General features: G+C 42.3%; 2 protein-coding genes across 13 annotated transcripts in view; one reads left to right on the top strand and one right to left on the bottom strand.

Moving 5' to 3' along the window:
* Nucleotides 1–14,278, bottom strand: part of LOC129853382 (citron rho-interacting kinase-like) — a 133,283-nt gene extending 119,005 nt beyond the window's left edge. For 5 of the 10 annotated variants that reach the window (XM_055919359.1, XM_055919355.1, XM_055919356.1 and 2 more), the window contains exon 1: nucleotides 13,889–14,278. The gene's annotated coding sequence lies outside the window, so the exon portion shown is untranslated. The remainder of the gene's footprint in view (nucleotides 1–13,888) is intronic. The other 5 variants (XM_055919362.1, XM_055919357.1, XM_055919363.1 and 2 more) reach the window with 2 other exon arrangements.
* On the top strand, nucleotides 2,009–9,711 carry LOC129853385 (uncharacterized). Of its 3 annotated transcripts, none has more exons than XM_055919370.1 (9): nucleotides 2,009–2,354; nucleotides 4,393–4,497; nucleotides 4,649–4,715; nucleotides 4,926–5,079; nucleotides 5,359–5,395; nucleotides 5,499–5,809; nucleotides 6,006–8,997; nucleotides 9,191–9,272; nucleotides 9,474–9,711. In XM_055919370.1, exons 1-9 carry the CDS (start codon nucleotides 2,337–2,339, stop codon nucleotides 9,590–9,592), a joined length of 3,885 nt encoding a protein of 1,294 aa, XP_055775345.1. In that variant the 5' UTR covers nucleotides 2,009–2,336; the 3' UTR covers nucleotides 9,593–9,711. The 3 variants fall into 3 exon arrangements, with proteins under 3 accessions (XP_055775345.1, XP_055775344.1, XP_055775346.1); XM_055919369.1 differs by lacking the exon at nucleotides 2,009–2,354 and adding an exon at nucleotides 3,430–3,713; XM_055919371.1 differs by lacking the exons at nucleotides 2,009–2,354; nucleotides 4,649–4,715 and having other exon boundaries at nucleotides 4,033–4,497.
* Nucleotides 14,279–20,334: the final 6,056 nt, after the last annotated feature.

The raw sequence follows: 20,334 nt of genomic DNA, 5'->3' as shown, positions 1-20,334 counted from the left end.
TTGTAAATAAGAATTTGTTCTTAACTGACTTGTCTAGTAAAATATAATAACCAGAGCTTGTCTCTAATACAATAGTTGCTGCATAGACCGTCAGATAACCAGATGTTCTCTATTCATTTAGTTAGATTGATAAGAGCTTATTAGCAGCAAGGGGAAAACACATAGAGAATTAGCTATCTGCAGCTAGATCAACCCTCTGAGATGTTATCTGTATGTTGAATATATAAGGTCCAGCAGTTGACAGTGTATGTCAGAGCAAAAATCAAGCCATGAGGTCGAAGGAATTGTCCGTAGAGACATGATTGTGTCAAGGCACAGATCTGGTGAAGGGTACCAAAACATTTCTGCAATATTGAAGGTCCCCAAGAACACAGTGGTCTCCATCATTCTTAAACGGAAGAAGTTTGGAACCACCAAGACTCTTCTCTTCCTTGAGCTGGCCGCCAGCCCAAACTGAACAATCGGGCGAGAAGGGCTTTGGTCAATTCAAAAATGTTTCTCTACTCTGAGAACTACTTTTAATCACAGAGTGGAAAACATAGAACCATACTGTGTGAATCACAATTATGGGTCTATTCTGGAATAAGACAAACCTGTAAATAGAGTTGGAGTCTGACTGTGTGCACACAGCCACCTCTTTAACCACTCTTCAAAATATTTGGCAGCCTTTGAGATGGAGAGGCAGGAGAATGAGTGACAGAACAAGAGTCTAATAAAAGCATGGCTTCTCTCCCACTCCTGCTCACAGCAGCAGTGCAGTGTAGCTTCAACAGCCATAGGCCCAGGGATTTCACATCACATTCCATGATGCAATGCAGAATACGGCTTCACATAGAACAATCACCAGACCCATAAGATAACACTTCACACAGCACAGCCAAACATCATGTATCATATGAAGAGGCATGTGTGTTCTCCGGACGTGATACCTTGTCACGGACCTGCTGTTTCGATCTTCGCTCTCACCCTCTCCCCCTCCCTCTCTCTCTACCACACCTGCTGTCTCGACCTCTGAATGTTCGGCTATGAAAAGCCAACTGACATTTACTCCCGAGGTGCTCACCTGTTGCACCCTCTATAACCACATAATTTTTGGACCCTGCTGGTCATCTATGAAGAACTTTGAACTACAGTACTTGAAGAACAATCTGGCCTTAATGGCCAAGTATGCTTATAATCTCCACCGGCACAGCTAGAAGAGGACTAGCCACCCCTCAGAGCCTGGTTCCTCTCTAGGTTTCTTCCTAGGTTCCGGCTTTTCTAGGGAGTTTTTCCTAGCCACCGTGCTTCTAAATCTGCATTGCATGCTATTTGGGGTTTTAGGCTGGGTGTCTGAATAAGCACTTTGTGACATCTGCTGATGTAAAAAGGGCTTTATAAATAAATTGTACTGATTGATGATTGCTTGTATGAAATGGAGTAGCATATATCCATCATGTAAAATTAACAATGAGCACTGTCTCCATGGAGTATAGCACTGCAGCCTTAGGCAATGTATATTTGCATGGTACATAACATTATCTCATATCACATGCATGGCAAGACATGATTGATGTAATTAGATGCTCTGGAGAGATCCCACCCTCCTTCCCCAACACATGTAGAATGCTTAGAAACCACCAGAAACCTGTGAAATAGATCAACAGATGTTCTTTTATCTCCTCTCAAGGTCTGTTGATTTACAGTATCTCAGAATCAGGAACTGTCATATCCCATGTGATATGTCAAAACAAGTTGATGCATGTGTTATCATGGTGCATTGGGTTTGTATTTGTATTTATTGTGGATCCCCTTTAGCTGCAGCAGCTACTCTTCATGGGGTCCAGTAAAATGTTATAGTTATACAATTGTAGTTATACAATTGTAAAAACATTACTATACATTCACAACAGATTTCACAAAATCCATGTTCCTGTTTGAGTTCGGGGTAGGCTGTCAACAGCACGTACTGTAACACTACGATGTGTATTCTGATTAAGTCAACAATACCTCTAGGCATATCTGACGTCATGTATTTGATATCTTATGTGAAGGTTAATGTCCATATTGACATCAGTTCATTGTGTTTGAGGACGGTTCACTGACGGGTTTTCAACGGATAAGATTAGATTAGACTAGTTTAACAGTTACAAAGCAGCTACAGTAGCCTATCAGAACAGCTGCAGTAGCCTATCAGAACAGCTGAGGTAGCCTATCAGAACAGCTGCAGTAGCCTATCAGAATAGCTACAGTAGCCTATCAGAATAGCTACAGTAGCCTATCAGAACAGCTGCAGTAGCCTATCAGAACAGCTACAGTATTAGAGGCGCAGACCCTTAATTAACGGGCTACACATAATGGCTTACGACAGCCAGGTAAGGTTAATTTTAGCCTACGTTTAACGAGCTTTAGAGTTTTCCTAATTCCATCTTGTTCTAATAGCAAGTCTGCTTAAGTGCAGAAACCGTGGTTGATATTAGAAAATAAGTATGATTGGAAGTTTAGGAAAGTAATTCAATTGGGTAGTTGTTGTGGGATGTTAGCATACCATACTGCGCGTGTAACATTAGTGCCATGGAGGATTGTGCAGGCCGGCAGGTTGCTACAGTTTCCTAGTAGCATGTATGCTTTAGGGATCAGATCTGGCTGACTTTTTCACCTGAACTGCTCATTGGCTGTCCATAATGAGCCCAGCAAGCAGGATGTGTAGCTGGGTTCTGCAATAACTAGCTCCCAGAGCAATTACAAATAACTATTATTGTTTTAATAGCGTCATTACAACTAGCAACATGACAGTCAGTTACCTCAGTAGAAACGCTATGTGTTGGATTCGTCCATGTCTTGCTAAATTACCTAGCTACCACAACAGCTGTGGAGAATTTATACTGCAGTTTTAAGGGATCTCTCTGAAGGTTTTAGATGATACAGTGGTGCTTCGTCCTCTGGATGAAGAATCATACATCTCGGCGTGGCTTCATTGCATTATTATTTGGGAAACGTTGACATGCCATTTGTGTTGACGGATGGATGAAAATAATGTAATTATAGTATCTTTATACATAGGCTAGCAGGGAAATCCGCATGAGATACCCATAGAACTGAGCCCTGCTCCATTTTAGCACCATGCCGCGGTCTCAGGTGCTGCCCAGACTCGAAACATTTCAGCACCATGGCACGGTCCACTGACGCCTAGAAACGTGTCAGCACTATGCAGCGGACAATAGTGCTGAAATAGTTAAAGCCCCCTAGAACGTCATTGATTTTAAATTATTGTAAGTGCAAGTGGTTATCATTTATTGCATGTCCTAGTTTTGCAGCTTTGCAACCTCAGAATTATAGCTAATGGATTGCAGCGAGTTGCGTGTTTGTGCATAGTGATGAATGAGGATGCTTGATAAACCATAAATGAAACGCAACAACGTGCACTTACAAAAATGTTCGTTTGGCAGAACTTTGACAAGCTACGATTTGTTTTCTAATGACATTGACAATTCATATAGACATTAAACTTAGGCCTAATTGTGACACCATGTGTGTATGACATCTTTGAAGAATGCCCTGGCTTCAGCCAATCGGAATCGAGTATTCAACAATGCTTTGACATAATTCAAGGACGTTCATATTCACTTCAGTTGTCTGCCGATGGTTCACTGACGTTTTTTCAAAGGAGTTATTAGTATTACCTCTAAACAGCCTACAACAATAAGCTACACATCATGTCAGACGACAGCAAGGTATGGTTCATTTAGCCTATTTTGAGTTTAGAGGAGAAATTACTAACAATATAGTAGGTCTGTCACGATCGTGTGGGGAATTGACGAACCAAAACGCAGCATTAGGAAAATAAGCCATCTTCTTTTTATTAAGAAGAAGGAGAACCGAAAACAAAACACTCTTACAAAACTAACAAAACAAACAAACGAGAAGCTATGAACGTAGTGCACATACAGGCTACAAACGTATAACATAGACAATTACCCACATCAAACGAAAGCCTATGGCTACCCTAAATATGGCTCCCAATCAGAGACAACAGAAATCAGCTGTCTCTAATTGGGAACCCATTCAGGCAACCATAGACTCTCCTAGACAACTACACCAACATAGACACAGCTAGACACATACACTCAACACAAACCCATACACTACACCCAACACCCCCTTTACCATATAACCACCCAAAACCGATAAAACACAAACATTCCCCATGTCACACCCTGACCTAACTAAAATAATAAAGAAAACAAAGAATACTAAGGCCAGGGCGTGACAAGGTCATTACCACAGCAATAGGTCTCACTGGTTTGATCCATGGACTGAAATCTGACCACTATTGCCGTTTTGTTTAAAATAGGAGAGAATAAGTTCTTTCATAAACCTAGGACTGATATTGACCTCTCATTTATCCACCAGAACGTGAAATGTGAGGATCACCCGGATGACCAAAATAAAGTTGTGGAGAATATGAAGGATGAAACAGAGACACATGAGACCAACAAGAACAGGACAGGAGGCAAGGTAAGAAATATGCTGTCCTTTACACATCCTCTGCCTACTTAGGCACAGATCTTGGATTAGTTTACTATCACTAAATCCTAACCTTAAAGCATTAGGAGACACTACACTGACCTTAGATCTGCTATGAGACCTATAATCTGTTGTCATGTAGGCTAAACGTAAGTCCAGTGGCCGTGCCAAGAAGATTTCCGTGGAGGAGGACAGCAGCATTGGTGCAGGTCCGAGATTACTTCATGTTGGGTGCAGGTTGTGTTCAAATTCATCAGCACTGATCTGAGAAGATAGTATCTATATAGGTGAAAGCAATATAGTGGAGGCCCGCAGAGAGATGTGCTTTTACCTGTCCAGTGCAATCAAATCACTAAAGGTGAAGGAAATTAGGAATAAAGTTCAGATTCAACTTTAGATTTCTCTTTGCGGTTTCCCAGAGTCTTCTCAGACACCCGGGTGTGGTTTCCGGGAAAGGGGATCTATCATTGAGCAGCTGGAGAAGGAGGCTCAGAGGACTCTAATGCCTTCTCTCAAGATTGGGACATGCTGTGCCCCAATCCTCCTCTCTTTCCTGAGGAGTCTAACTGATGAGCAAGTCCCATGTCTTTTTCCAACCTCACATACAACTACTCTGAATTTATAGTCATAGTGCACCTTCTAACCACAAATGGGATTTTAAACACTACACCTAACCCTAACATCACCGTAACCACACCCCTAACTCTTCCTGTAAATCAAGAACAAAATGGCTCATGTACTTGCTAATAGCTTAATTAAATACACTTTTATTTTCCCTAACATGGCTATCTAGTGACTCCATTAACTCAACATCAGTGTGCAGCTAAAATATGTTTCCTTTCTTTTCTCTAGCCAATGGAGAGTGATTCAGCATGGCATGAAAAATAACGTAAGTCTCTCCACATAAGGTTCTGGTCAAAAGTTGTGCACTATATAGGGAACGGTGTCATGGAATTGGTTGATTGGCAAAAACATTACTCTGTTGGTCATAGCTGACATTCGAGCAGCTCTCCATGCTGTGTCTGAAGATTGTTAAGGTCGTGACCCAGACAGCCCTCCGCATTCTCCTACCAGCGCTAGCTCGTATCATGGGGGTGAACCTGAGGAGTGGGGCAACCTCCCCAGAATCCCAGTGCTCTCTGACAGGGTCTGAGGATTCCTTAGGCAGTCTGGATGAGAGAGAGAAAAGGCTGCTGATCAGTGAGATGAACTACTGGACTAAGGAGAGGAGGAGGAATGGCAGTGCAGGGTGCCGCCAAAAATCCACTCGCAGAACCTCATCATCATGCTGGTCGCCTAAGAGGTATGTTCACAGCAATATGAAATAAAAATCAGGCAAAAAATTGTGTCAGTTGGCTTTAGGCTTCTAGAACTACGATGGTATGAGAAGTAAACCATCATTGCTCTAATTTGGTTTTCAGGCTCACTAATGACCCAGATAAGATACCAGTTGGTCACATTTGCATGGCATAAGTGGTGATTGTGTGTTTATCTTCAAGGTCCCAGACCTCATTGCAGAGCTTGCCTGCAACTAGAGAGGCTCCCCTCATGGAGGAGCCTCTGAAGGCTCTTTTTGGGGTAACGGAAGAGAGCCTCCTGATATCCCTGGTTGATGGTCACTCCAACCCCAGCTCCTCTGAGTTGAGCTGTGCTATCGTGGGAGAGGTAGTACACCAGCTTAACTCTGGCCTCTCAGTGGCCATTCAGGCCAGCTCTGGGAGTTTCCCCCTTATGGACAGTCAGGACATAGCAGCAGGCAAGGAGGTCATTCGGGTAGCCTCGGTGCAGATCCTGGCCGAGCTACAGAGCAAAACGTCTGAGCCAGAGTGGGTAGGGTTTATCGAGCCGCTCATGGACCCTGTGACCGATGATGTGCTGGATGCCATTGTCGGCACAATGGACAAAATGGCACAGGACTTCAGCATCCTCTTGGATCTGGCCAAGAAGATGACAATCTTGGGGTCTAAATTTCTGACCAATCTTCAATGTGACCTTGATGTTGAGTGTCCATCTGGGAAAGAAGGAACCACTCACTTTCTCAAAGAGACTGGATCCTCTACCAGTGTGGTGGCCAGAAAGCTTCAGACCCTCTCTAGCCCCGACTTTCAGTCTAAAGCCCTCAAGGCGGTGAGCACCATCCTTACAAGGAAAGTCAGTAGCTCTTCTGGCATGGCTCCTTCCTCTAGGCCTTCTAGTGCTGCTCCTAGCCTTACTGAAGCACCCCTGAATATCAGCTCTACAGCCCTGACATCTGTAACCTCCACTGCCACAGTGATTGTTAAGGCATTTGTGGGAGGCATGGAGACGATAGCATCATTTGAAGGCACATGTGAAGCAGTTGATTGGCCAGTTCCTGTAAATGACCACAAAACAGGGTCTTCACAGAAGATAACCTTCTCTCCAGCCCGCACACTCTACGGCCTTATACGAGCAAAGCTGAGGGACCTTTTAACTCCATCCGCTCGAGAAGAAGGTGTGGCTAAGGATGCTTCTCTTCGGGAGTCTTCAGACACTCTGGAAAAGGCAACTGTTTCAACTGTTGAGGTCCAGTTACCCAGCACCAAACTTAGTAGAGTTCCCAGTGAGAGCCAACCAATACCAGCTCTCTGTCTCTCCAATCTGGATACCAGTACTCAAGAAGTTCTTAGCAGTGTTTTTTCCATCTATAAGTCAGAGTTATCAAAAGTGGAGAGTAAATCCTTGGCCGTTGTCAGTTCATCTGATGAGTCCCTAGAGGCTTGTTGGTTTGTTGATAGTGTCCTATCAAAGCTGGATGACTATACTATTTCCCAGTCACCCTCACCCAATGAAGACTTGAGTGTGAGTACTCAATATTCTCAACTGAGCTCAGAAGAGAGTGTCAGAATCCCACAGTCCTCTACTAGTCTGATTCAGAGCATTAAGAAGCTCTCTAGCAATGACTTTCAGACTCAGGCAGAAGAGGCAGTGAGTAAAGTGCTGATGAGATCCAGTCATTCCTTTATCACACAGATCAGCCATACTGGTCTTCAGAAAAGTCCGCAGGCTGACTTATCATCTAGCTCGCCATCAGAGATTGCCTCCATGTCCTCTCAAAATACAGCCTCTGGATTAGTGGAAACCTTTGTCAAAGGAATAGCGACTATTTTCCAGAAAAATGAGTCCACTGGCACTGTGCTACTGGAAAGAAGTGGGAAAGTTTCGCAGTGCTCCCACGGGGGCTCCCAACTGGATGATACTGAATTGAGTGTTAACATATCAGAGGAGAAGCTTTGGTCAACAGCTAAGACCATCTGCGTCAGTATGAAGAACACACTTAAGGATTTCTTCACAGGGCTGAAGCCATCCGGATCCGAAAGGACAGAAAATGCTTCTTCCAAAGAGACCCTTGGGGAAATCCTGGTTGCTATCCAGAGTGAAATCTCAAACTTAGGGCGAAGGAAGGATTCCAGGGAGCTCCTTCAGATCAACGATATGGTAGGAACTATGCTGAAGGAGGTTGAGAAAAGTGAGGATGACGGTGAAGAAATCTGCCAAGACATCCCTAGAACCTGTTCAACTTTATCCACTTCTTTAAAGGGTCGTAGTTCCTTGTCCAGCTCTTCAAAGGGTCCTAGGTCAGAGTGTGAGTTAGAGATCAACCTCCCTGGCACTCCCATCCCTGACGAAGTGCCTTTTGATCTGACCTGCCCCATAGTCAGGAGCTCCTGCATCGACTTCAGAGACTCTAAAATGCCAGAGATTTCTACAAGTGACCTAAAGACAAAGATGATGGCACACACAGATGAACCCCTGCATCGTAACAGTCCAATGACTAAAAGCAGCCGACCACCGAGTGCTAAAGCCTCTTTTCGATCCTCCACTCCGTCTTTCACCAGCAAGGGAACCTCTTTGGTACCAAAGGGAGATGGGATTGACATTGAAGAGAAGGAGGTGTGCATCCCCAGCAGCTCTGGCCATCTGAGGGAGCTCTTAATCACCCCGGACATCAGCAGTGCTACTGCATTCCTACTGCAGTACTTGATGGACTCCAGCAAAGATGATGTCATGTGTTTGGTCACCATACTGGTGATACGGTTGCTATCGAAGATCAGACCCTCAGCCCTAGATGGACCCTCCCAACAGGCAGCAGACATGACAGAAACATATCAGCAACTCATCAGACAAGTCCTGTCTGAGTTCTGTGCTGCATCCAGATTCTCCAGGACACAGACATATTCCCAGAACCTGCACATCCACAGGGTGTTCAGAGGTGTACATAAAAACCTCATGGAGGAGTTTGGCTCTTATAACACCCTGCAAGCAGCTATTTCCTCCCAGGACCCTGCGTTTGACAGAGTCCTGGTAAAGTCCTTGACCCAGCAGCTGGTACAGGGATGCAAGGAGGCGTCAAGACCAGCTTCTGCTGCAACAAACCCATCAGACCAGGCTGAGACAGAGAGGGGGGCTGAGCAGAAAGCAAGAAGGAGCTTCCTTTGCTTTTCAATGACCAAACTCAGGATCAACTTCAAGGTATAGCAGGGAGTTAGCATTTTTATTTTTTTCAGTTAGGTGCTGATGTTATTGATGTGGCTATGATAAGACAAATACATGAGATAAATATGTTTTATTCATCACTAAATTGTTGCCTTGGATTCAGAAGTGTTCCATTTATTTATTTATTTATTTATTCTCTGTACCATTTTCTTTACCTTTCTCCTGTTAGCGTTCCAAGAGAGGAAACAAAAAGGACTGCCATTCAGTCCAGGAACAGACTGAGATTCCCTCTACTGATGGACATTGCATAGGTAAGGATGTTTTAGAGCTCTGCTATAGCTTGTAGTTTTGTTTAGGTGTGTGTTAGAAACATAGAGTATGGCTACCAAACTCATAGCACTGTTATTTTTCAAAGTTATTATACTGTATTTCTCTGTCTCTCTCTCTCGCGCTCGCGCTCTCGCTCAATTTCTCTTTCTCTCTTACCCCATCCATTTCTCTTGTGTTTCTAGCTCCAGTTGGAGAGGTTTCTCCCTCCATATCTCAGCCTATCAAAAAACGATCCTTGATTGTCAGGGTCTTTTCAGCAATGATGAAGCCATTCAGGCGCTTCACCAAGAAGAACCTGTAACCTGTTACGCTGCATGAAGAACTACTTTTGTAACAGCAAGACTTTTGACAAGAGGAATTTTTGCATGTTTACCCTTTCAAAGTCTATTTGATCAAATAAATGCAAATTATTTTACAAGACTTTCAAGTGTTTTGGATGATTGGTAGCACTGAAGCAGCTTTTCTCAGAGAAATGTACTAGTTCCCCCTTGGTTACACATTTATTGTGCAGTTTTTGAGTTGGCAGGACTTGGGGTGGCAAGTAGCCTTATGGTTAGAGCGTTGGGCCAGTGACTGAAAGGTTGCTAGATCAAATCCCTGAGCTGACAAGGTAAAAATCTGTCATTCTGCCCCTGAACAAGGCAGTTAACCTGCTGTCATTGTAAATAAGAATTTGTTCTTAACTGACTTGTCTAGTAAAATATAATAACCAGAGCTTGTCTCTAATACAATAGTTGCTGCATAGACCGTCAGATAACCAGATGTTCTCTATTCATTTAGTTAGATTGATAAGAGCTTATTAGCAGCAAGGGGAAAACGCATAGAGAATTAGCTATCTGCAGCTAGATCAACCCTCTGAGATGTTTTCTGTATGTTGAATAATGTGTGGTATGAGTCAGTCCTTTTGCAGGGGAGGAGAGCACAGAGAGGTTTCACCCCAGTCTTGGTGTTGCTCTACATTCAAACTGCAGGGTGACCAGGGGCCACAGGTGCTACTGTAACGTATGGGCTGTAGGCGGCAGTGAATCACTAACATGTTACAAATGTACATCAGTTGCACAGATTCTGTCAAGATACCAGTTCTAGTTTCCCTACCTAACCCTATCAGGTCCCATCCCTAAACCCTAAAACTGACACTGTGATTGTTTTCTATTGCTAAGTCCCTGGTCACGACATCAGCAACTCAGAAAACCTGATGCCATATGGGTACATTCATTTGTACCTCAGACAGACTCTTTACAAAGGAACTATTTAGACGTCGAGACATCACACAAAGAGGATCAATCAGCAGGGATAAGCAGGCTTTTGGAAATGACACTTGAGGGTATGGGAGAGCTACAGCAGCAGAGCTCTCCTCTCATCACGACTCACATTAACATGCATGGATTTGCGCTAGAGCGCAGCTACACCACCTGGCTCTATCTGCTCACCGCCTTCAGCCTTTTCTCTTTCTCCAAGTCACATTTCACACTGTTTTGCACCGCTTCCTGTCTACAGGTAAACACAAGTGCAAATTCACATATTCCTCTCTTGACAATTCCTCTTCCCTACCCCACACTTCTTTCATTATATGGATACTCCCTAAATCCGTTCCATATTTTCCATATGCTGCATATTCCACATGCAGTGCCTTCAGAAAGTATTCACACCCTTTGCCTTTTTCTCCATTTTTTTGTGTTACAGCCTGTATTTAAAATGGATTAAATTGAGATTTTGTGTCACTGGCCTACACACAATACCCAATAATGTCAAAGTGGAATTATGCTTAGAAAAATGTCAATAAGTATTCAACCCCTTTGTTATGGCAAGCCTAAATACGTTCTGGAGTAAACATTTGCTTAACAAGTCACATAATAAGTTGGATGGACTCACTCTGTGTGCAATAATAGTGTTTAAGATAATTTTTTAATGACTACCTCACGTCCGTACCCCAAACATACAATTATCTGTAAGGTCCCTCACTTGAGCAGTGAATTTCAAACACATATTCAACCACAAATTCACAAAGACCAGGGATGTTTTCCAATGCCTCGTAAAGACGGGCACCTATTGGTAGATGGGTAAAAAAAAAGAAGAAGCTGACATTGAATATCCCTTGGAGCATGGTGAAGTTATTAATTACACTTTGAATGGTGTATCAATCCACTCAATCACTACAAGGATACAGACATCCTTCTTAACTCAGTTGCCGGAGAGGAATGAAACCGTTCAGGAATGTCACTATGAGGCCAATGGTGACTTTAAAACAGTTACAGAGTTTAATAGCTGTGATAGGAGAAAACTGAGGATGGATCAACAACATTGTAGATACTCCACAATACTAACCTAAATGACAGAGTGAACAGAACGAAATCTGTACAGAATACAAATATTCCAAAACATGCATCCTGTTTGCCATAAGGTACAAAAGTAAAACTGCAAAACAATTGGTAAAGAAATAAATACAAAGCATTGTGTTTGGGGCAAATCCAACACAACACATCACTGAGTACCACTCTACATATTTTTAAGCATGTTGGTGGCTGCATCATGTTATGGGTATGCTTGTCATCTGTAAGGACTAGGGAGTTTTTTAGGATAAAAAGAAACGGAAAAGAGCTAAGCACAGGCAAAATCCTATTGGAAAGCCTGGTTCAGTCTGCTTTCCAACAGACACGGGGAGACAAATTCACCTTTCAGCAGGACAATAACCAAAGACACAAGGCCAAATATACACTGGAGTTGCTTACCAAGAAGACAGTGAATTTTCCTGAATGGCCGAGTGACAGTTTTGACTTAAATCGTCTTGAAAATCTATGTCAAGACTTGAAAATGGCTGTCTATCACTGATAAACAACCAACTTGACAGAGTTTGAAGAATTTTAAAAAGAATAATGTGAAAATATTGTACAATCCAGGTGTGCAAAGCTCTTAGAGACTTACCCAGAAAGACTCACAGCTGTAATCGCTGCCACATGTATTGACTCAGGGGTGTGAATACTTACTCTATGTAAATGAGATATTTCTGCATTTCACTTTGTCATTATGGGGTATTGTGTCTAGATGTTTGAAAATCCATTTTGTCAAGGGGTGTGAATACGTTCTGAAGGCACTGTATGGATATATTTTATTCTAAATGTATAGCTATGTCCACTCCATATACCCCTCTATGCACCTTTTGGAATACCTAATAAACCCAACTATATCTGTCCCTAGTTAAACCCCTCTCTATACAACCCACCTCTCTGTCTTTGAGTGGAAATTAGTCCATTGAAAATACATTAATATACCTTCATCAGTCACCTCAGTGTAAGACAGAGGGGAAAGGCAGATATTTCATAGTAATCATCATACATTTTTAATGATGACCATTTTAAAGCAAGTGAGGATGAGGTGTATTGTAACAAGACTAAAGACTTGAATATCATAATTTATTATGAAACACTATGATTAATATGTACATATTGTAATACAATTGAGTGTTGGCCTTATAAAGAAACAGGAGCTGTCACCTGCTCTGAGAGGAATCTGAGGAAGAAGTGAGAGAGAGACAGAGGGAAACAACTGTTTCCATGGAAATACATCTTTGATCATTTTGATAATTTCAGACTTTTCTGCTTTTCCTTTTTTAATTACAGAATATATTGGTGCACACCCAAGAAAGTTGGTAGAGGTGCTGACTAACAGCAAGTAGACTGCAGGCTACAAAATAAAGAGAATTGCACACTCTATATACAAGCTCCTAGAAATGTATTGGGTAAATCACCAACGTTTCGGCTTCACCCTGAAGAAGGCACAGTGATGCAGAAACGTTGGTGGTTTACCCAATAAATTACTTGGAGCTTGTATATAGAGTGTGCAACTCTCTTTATTTATTTTGATAGCCTACAGAATATATTTTTGCCACACAGGCCTACCAGTGCACACGTTCAACTAACAATAACTCACCAAGTGCCTTACCAATGGCAAACTCAGGACACAAATCAAAGTTTTGTGGTCCAAAATTTGTGGCAAAAAAATCATGTGATTCACGATTGAACTGTCAAGAAAGATGATTGTTTGTTCTACCAAGTTTCGATCTAACCTGCACTGTATGTTCATTTCCTACATAGAGATCTAGGCAAAAGAAAGCGATCAGAAAAAGTGAGATTTAACACTGATATTTTCAGAATCCTTTGAAGAAAACAGTACATCATAGCAGAGAGAGGCATCAGAATGTGAATGCTATGATTCCCCTATGAAGTTGGAGATCTACTGTATGAGAGGAGGGATGCTACTGCACATTGATGCTGAAGAAGATGGGTAAACAAAGACACACATTTAATGCTAACACAGCATCTCAGTGTCGTGACAATAGAATACTCTTCCCTACTACCGGAGCAGGCAGCTGTTCTATAGCGTTATCACATCTGGCTAAAATTCCCCTGTCATAGTATAAGAACTAATCAATCAACATGGTGAGATGATGAGATGGGCAAACAAAAGCAGAGCAGTTACAGGCAGTTAATATGTGCTACACACACAATCTTGTCATCACACACATTCTTTGTTGTTACTCTGTCAGTGCTATCAATACCACCTTGTCATCCGTGAAAGATTCCTTCAGAGCAGTACTTACTCAGACCTAGCCGGTGCTGTCAGTGCCTTTGCTGAAGAACCACTTTAGAGGGGGCAAGTCCTCCCCCAGAAAGCCCGATCTTGTGGGGTCTTGCTGGGCAGCCACCGGCCAGTAGGAGGGGCTCGCTGGTTCATCAAAACTGGGGATGTCATCTTCACTGTAGAGAGTAGAGCCAAAGGCAGGAGAAAGAGATTTGAGCAGTGAGAGCGAGTGAAGATTAGCACACAGAGAGAAAGAGTGGAGGAGAGAAGGAGGGAGTGGAGAGAGGGAAACTGCATTGTATATTAATGCAGTAGACCAGTGAAAACACAATCGCATAGACATGCAGGGAAGCTCTCGCTCCCCCACTCTCTATTTTTTTCTCTCTCTCCCCACACTGCAGTAGCTCCAGCTAATCACAATAATACATGCAGCCTGAGTCACTGCCTAAACTGTGTGTTCTCTCCTGCATAACACAGGCATTTCAGTAACAACAACCACTCCACAGGAACACCAGTTATTTTCAGACTTCAGACACAGAGATCTATTAGGCCTACCTAACACAGTCTCTCCTATCACACGGCTATCAAATGTCAAATGGAATGGAAGGCAAAGTGGTCCTCTAACTGATAAGACTTTTCTTTGCTATAGAAAAATCTTAAGCTACAAGTTCTCCACATGACATGTTGAATGCACTAAGCTGTCTGTTTGAACTGCTGGCTGGGGCACAGCTCGGACAGCCATGCATACCCCACAAGACATGCCACAAGAGGTCTCTTCACAGTCCCCAAGTCCAAGAGAGACTATGGGAGGCGCACAGTACTACATAGAGCTATGACTACATGCTATATACATGCTTGTATAACTTTGTTCTGTGTGGTTAACATGGAGTCATGTGAATACTGTTTTTTTGTGTTTTAAAAATTTGGCTTTGCATTCCACATCAAGTAACTGATGCAAGCAGTAAGATTTGATTTAATAAACAGATAAAAATACACCTTATGGAACAGCGGGGACTGTGAAGCAACACAAACATAGGCCCAGACACATGCATACACACACACACATGAAAATATGCGCACTATACACACACGTACACATGGATTTTGTACTGTAGATATGTGGTAGTGGTGGAGTATGGGCCTGAGGGCACACAGTGTGTTGTGAAATTTGTGAATGTAATGTTATGTTTTTAAAATTGTATGAACTGCCTTCATTTTGCTGGACCCCAGGAAGAGTAGCTGTTGCCTTGGCAGGAACTAATGGGGATCCATAATAAATACAAATACCCGTCCACACCTGCTCCAAATCAACTCCAGTGTATGAATACACTTCAAAGCTCAGCTGTTGAGACATGCTTCTAAGCTGTATTAGAAATTCTACAGAATTGTACAGAAATTCGGTGATGAAGCAAATTCATCATTTCAAGATAATCCCTATGTCATGGTCATGCTGGTTGGGCTTTCTGTCACTCTCAATGCTGAGATGAGCCAGACACACACACACGACAGACATCTCCCTAGGGCCTCTGAGATCCCGGCTTTGGAACGGGTGTCAGGACCTGTCCTAGCAAGCAACACTCCATCACAGCAGTAGGGAAATGAAACAGCTCGACCAGTCCAGGTAACCAATCAATGGCTGTTATGACCCTGTCAAGCACCAGAACACGACTCAGCACTCATACTGTAGGCTACCATACTGTTGTTATGAGTCTATGCAATCATTGTTTCCTTTTCTTTCACTTGATAAAGTGAAGCCCTGTTTAAAATGACCTTTCAACTCAAATTGGATGTGGAGCCAAGTAGGCAATAAGTAGACTATAAACATCAAGCATGAGCGGGAAATAATGGACCAGCGCACAGGGCTTTGACTTTGTCTTTTTGGTTTCTGTTTAGTGTTTACTCAGCTATGATGAAAGCAAAACATTGGAGGCATGCTTTATCTTATGAGCAGAGACTTTAATTGCTTTAGATTCCCAATGTTTCAGTCAAGCAGCCCTCTCAATCTAAACACAAATCTGGGTTTGCAAGAGAGCAAATCAAGTAAGAACCCTCAATTACTGATTTATCAGAGCAGACTTCCGATAGTGCAGCGTGAGGTCATGCTCGCCATGAAAACAGTACATTTGTCTTTGGACTAGGCTGAGAACCAAATACAGTTTACAGCTATCCTCTAAGGAATACCATGCTACGCCATTTGATGTTTGTGCATGCATTGTATATGCAGTGCCTTCGGAAAGTATTCAGACCCCTAGACTTTTTCCACATTTTGTTACATTACAGCCTTATTCTAAAATGGATTGAATAACAACATTTCCTTGGCAATCTACACACAATACCCCATAATGACAAAGCGAAAACAGTTTTTTTTTAAACAGTATGCTATGAGATTTGAAATTGAGGTCAGGTGCATCCTGTTTCCATTGATCATCCTTGAGATGTTTCAACAACTTGATTGGAGTCAACCTGTGGTAAATTCAATAGATTGGACATGATTTGGAAAGGCACACACCTGTCTATATACAGTTGAAGTCGGAAGTTTACATATACTTCGGTTGGAGTCATTAAAACTCATTTTCAACCACTCCACAAATTTCTTGTTAACAAACTATAGTTTTGGCAAGTCGGTTAGGACATATACTTTGTGCATGACACAAGAAATTTTCCAACAATTGTTTACAGACAGATTATTTCACTTATAATTCACTGTATCACAATTCCAGTGGGTCAGAAGTTTACATGCACTAAGTTGACTGTGCCTTTAAAACAGCTTGGTAAATTCCAGAAAAGGATGTCATGGATTTAGAAGCTTCTGATAGGCTAATTGATCTCATTTGAGTCAATTGGAGGTGTACCTGTGGATGTATTTCAAGGCCTACCTTCAAACTCAATGCCTCTTTGCTTGACATCATGGGAAAATCAAAAGAAATCAGCCAAGACCTCAGAAAAGAATTGTAGATCTCCACAAGTCTGGTTCATCCTTGGGAGCAATTTCCAAATGCCTGAAGGTACCACGTTCATCTGTACAAACAATAGTACGCAAGTATAAACACCATGGGACCACGCAGCCGTCATACCGATGAGGAAGTAGACGCGTTCTGTCTCGTAGAGATGAACGTACTTTGGTGCGAAAAGTGCAAATCAATCCCAGAACAACAGCAAAGGACCTTGTGAAGATGCTGGAGGAAACAGGTACCAAGGTATCTATATCCACAGTAAAACAAGTCCTATATCGACATAGCCTGAAAGGCCGCTCAGCAAGGAAGAAGCCACTGCTCCAAAACCGCCATAAAAAAGCCAGACTACGGTTTGCAACTGCACATGGGGACAAAGATCGTACTTTTTGGAGAAATGTCCTCTGGTCTGATGAAACAAAAATAGAACTGTTTGGCCATAATGACCATCGTTATGTTTGGAGGAAAAAGGGGGATGTTTGCAAGCCGAAGAACACCATCCCAACCGTGAAGCACGGGGTTGGCAGCATCATGTTGTGGCGGTGCTTTGCTGCAGGAGGGACTGGTGCACTTCACAAAATGGATGGCATCATGGGGTAGGAAAATGATGTGGATATATTGAAGCAACATCTCAAGACATCAGTCAGGAAGTTAAAGCTTGGTCGCATACATACCCCAAGCATACTTCCAAAGTTGTGGCAAAATGGCTTAAGGACAACTAAGTCAAGGTATTGGAGTGGATATCACAAAGCCCTGACCTCAATCCCATAGAAAATGTGTGGGCAGAACTGAAAAAGCGTGTGCGAGCTAGGAGGCCTACAAACCTGACTCAGTTACACCAGCTCTGCCAGGAGGAATGAGACAAAATTTACCCAACTTATTGTGGGAAGCTTGTGGAAGGCTACCCAAAACGTTTGACCCAAGTTAAACAATTTAAAGGCAATGCTACCAAATATTAATTGAGTGTATGTAAACTTCTGACCCACTTGAAATGTGATGAAAGAAATAAAATCTGAAATAAATCCTTCTCTCTACTATTATTCTGACATTTCACATTCTTAAAATAAAGTGGGGATCCTAACTGACCTAAAACAGGGAATTTTTTACTAGGATTAAATGTCAGGAATTGTGAAAAACTGAGTTTAAATGTATTTGGCTAAGGTGCATGTAAACTTCCGACTTCAACTGTAAGTTGACAGTGCATGTCAGAGCAAAAACCAAGCCATGAGGTCAAAGGAATTGTCCGTAAAGCTCAGAGACAGGATTGTGTCGAGGCACTGATCTGGGGATGTGTACCAAAAAATGTCTGCAGCATTAAATGTCCCCAATAACATAGTGACCTCCATCATTCTTAAATGGAAGAAGTATGGAACCACCAAGACTCTTCCTAGAGCTGTCCGCAAACTGAGCAATCGGGGGAGAAGGGCCTTGGTCAGGGAGGTGACCAAGAACACAATGGTCACTCTGAAAGAACTCTAGAGTCCCTCTGTGGAGATGGGAGAACCTTCCAATAGGACAACCATTTCTGAAACCCTCCACTAATCAGGCCTTTATGGTAGAGTGGCACATGACAGCCTGCTTGGAGTTTGCCAAAAGGCACCTAAAGGACTCTGACCATGAGAAACAAGATTCTCTGGTATGACGAAACCAAGATTGAACTCTTTGGCCTGAATGCCAAGTGTCAAGTCTGGAGGAAACCTGGCACCATCCCTATGGTGAAGCATGTTGGTGGCAGCATCATGCTGTGGAGATGTTTTTCAGTGGCAGTGACTGGGAGACTGGTCAGGATTGAGATGAAGATGAACGGTGCAAAGTACAGAGAGATCTTTGATGAAGTCCTGCTCCATAGCGCTCAGGACCTCAGACTGGGGCCAAGGCTCACCTTCCAACAGGACAACGACCCTAAGCAAACAGCAAAGACAACGCAGGAATGGCTTCAGGACAAGTCTCTAAATGTCCTTGAGTGGCCCAGACAGAGCCCGGACTTGAACATCTCTGGAGATACCTGACAATAGCTGTGTAGCAATGCTCCCCTTCCAATCTGACAGAGCTTGAGAGGATCTGCAGAGAAGAATGGGAGAAACTCCCCAAATACAGGTGTTCCACGCTTGTGGCGTCCTAAACTAGAAGACTCGAGGCTGTAATCGCTGTCAAAGGTGCTTCAACAAAGTAGCCTACTGAGTAAAGGGTCTGAATACTTTTGTAAATTAGATTTTCATTTTGTATAAATTAGCAAACATTTCTACAAACCTGTTTTTGCTTTGTCATTATAGGGTTTTATGTGAAGATTGATGAGGGAAAAATACAATTGAATCAATATTAGAATAAGGCTGTAACGTAACAAAATGTGGAAAAAGTCAAGGGGTCTGAATACTTTTCGAAGGCAATGTATAGACATCTTTTAAAATCCTTTGAAGTAGAACTAATTGTTAGGATTTATACACAGAACCCACTTTTGGCTCAACAGAATTGCGTAATACAGTGTGTTGCCAGAGAACCACTATCAATAGCCTTATGCTGTATTTCCACTTATATCTGATCTAACTGCGGCAAAAACCTGCCTATCTGTCTCCTCACTGTGTCTCTAAAATACCACTTAATCTAACGAAATACAACGAAACTGTTACAATTCCAAATCATTACACAGTCTTTATAGTGCATCAAAAAACATTTTGTGCATTTGTATTGTAGCTCATTTGAGATACATGCATGCAATAGTAGAAACATACAATATATGAATAAAGTTAGCGAATTACTGTTGTCAACATTTGTCAGCTGATCTTATTCGTTTTCAGGATGACACTCCACTTCAAAACACACAAATAGTTATGGGTTCATAGAGAGAACATGAGGATGGTAGAGGCTTTTTGCTGATGTTGCCTAGCAACAAGCTATTGTAAATCCCCAAGTCCAATCACAGCTTAATATCAAAGGAGGGAGAATACATTTTAGTCATTTAGCAGACACTCTAATCCAGGGCAATTTACAGGAGCAATTAGTGTTAAGTGCCTTGCTCAAGGGCACATAAACAGATGTTTCACCTCAGGGATTCAGACCAGCAACATTTTGGCTACTGGCCCAACACACTAAATTACCTGCCGCTCCAAATTTCATCACAATTCACTGAGTTTATATGAATGATCCTTCAGACTGTCTTACTCTGTTGCTAGAGTACAGAGGGGAATTCTTAATCCAGTGAAAATGACACTCCAAAAAGAACAATCAATTCAACCTATACTCCACTCATCTTTATAACAATGCATCACAGTCTTCTTTCATGCACAATGAATGCTGAATTTCAGGGACATCAGGGGGACAAAGTTATTTTATGTGTGAGAGCTCTATGCAAAGCTCAATAGATATGGCTGTAATACAGAACAATCATAATGGTGATGACCACTGGGTGCAGAACACTGAGGCTTTCCTAGAGAAAATACCAGTGATGAAATATTGCCCTCCATTGGTACAAAAATGAAATTACATTACAGGCTATAACACATAATGGTTAATACAT

The sequence above is a fragment of the Salvelinus fontinalis genome, chromosome 4 (assembly GCF_029448725.1).
Source record: "Salvelinus fontinalis isolate EN_2023a chromosome 4, ASM2944872v1, whole genome shotgun sequence".
Lineage (NCBI taxonomy): Eukaryota > Metazoa > Chordata > Actinopteri > Salmoniformes > Salmonidae > Salvelinus > Salvelinus fontinalis.
The sequence above is the reverse complement of the archived record's forward strand: the minus strand, read 5'-3'. Positions and strand labels throughout refer to the sequence as shown.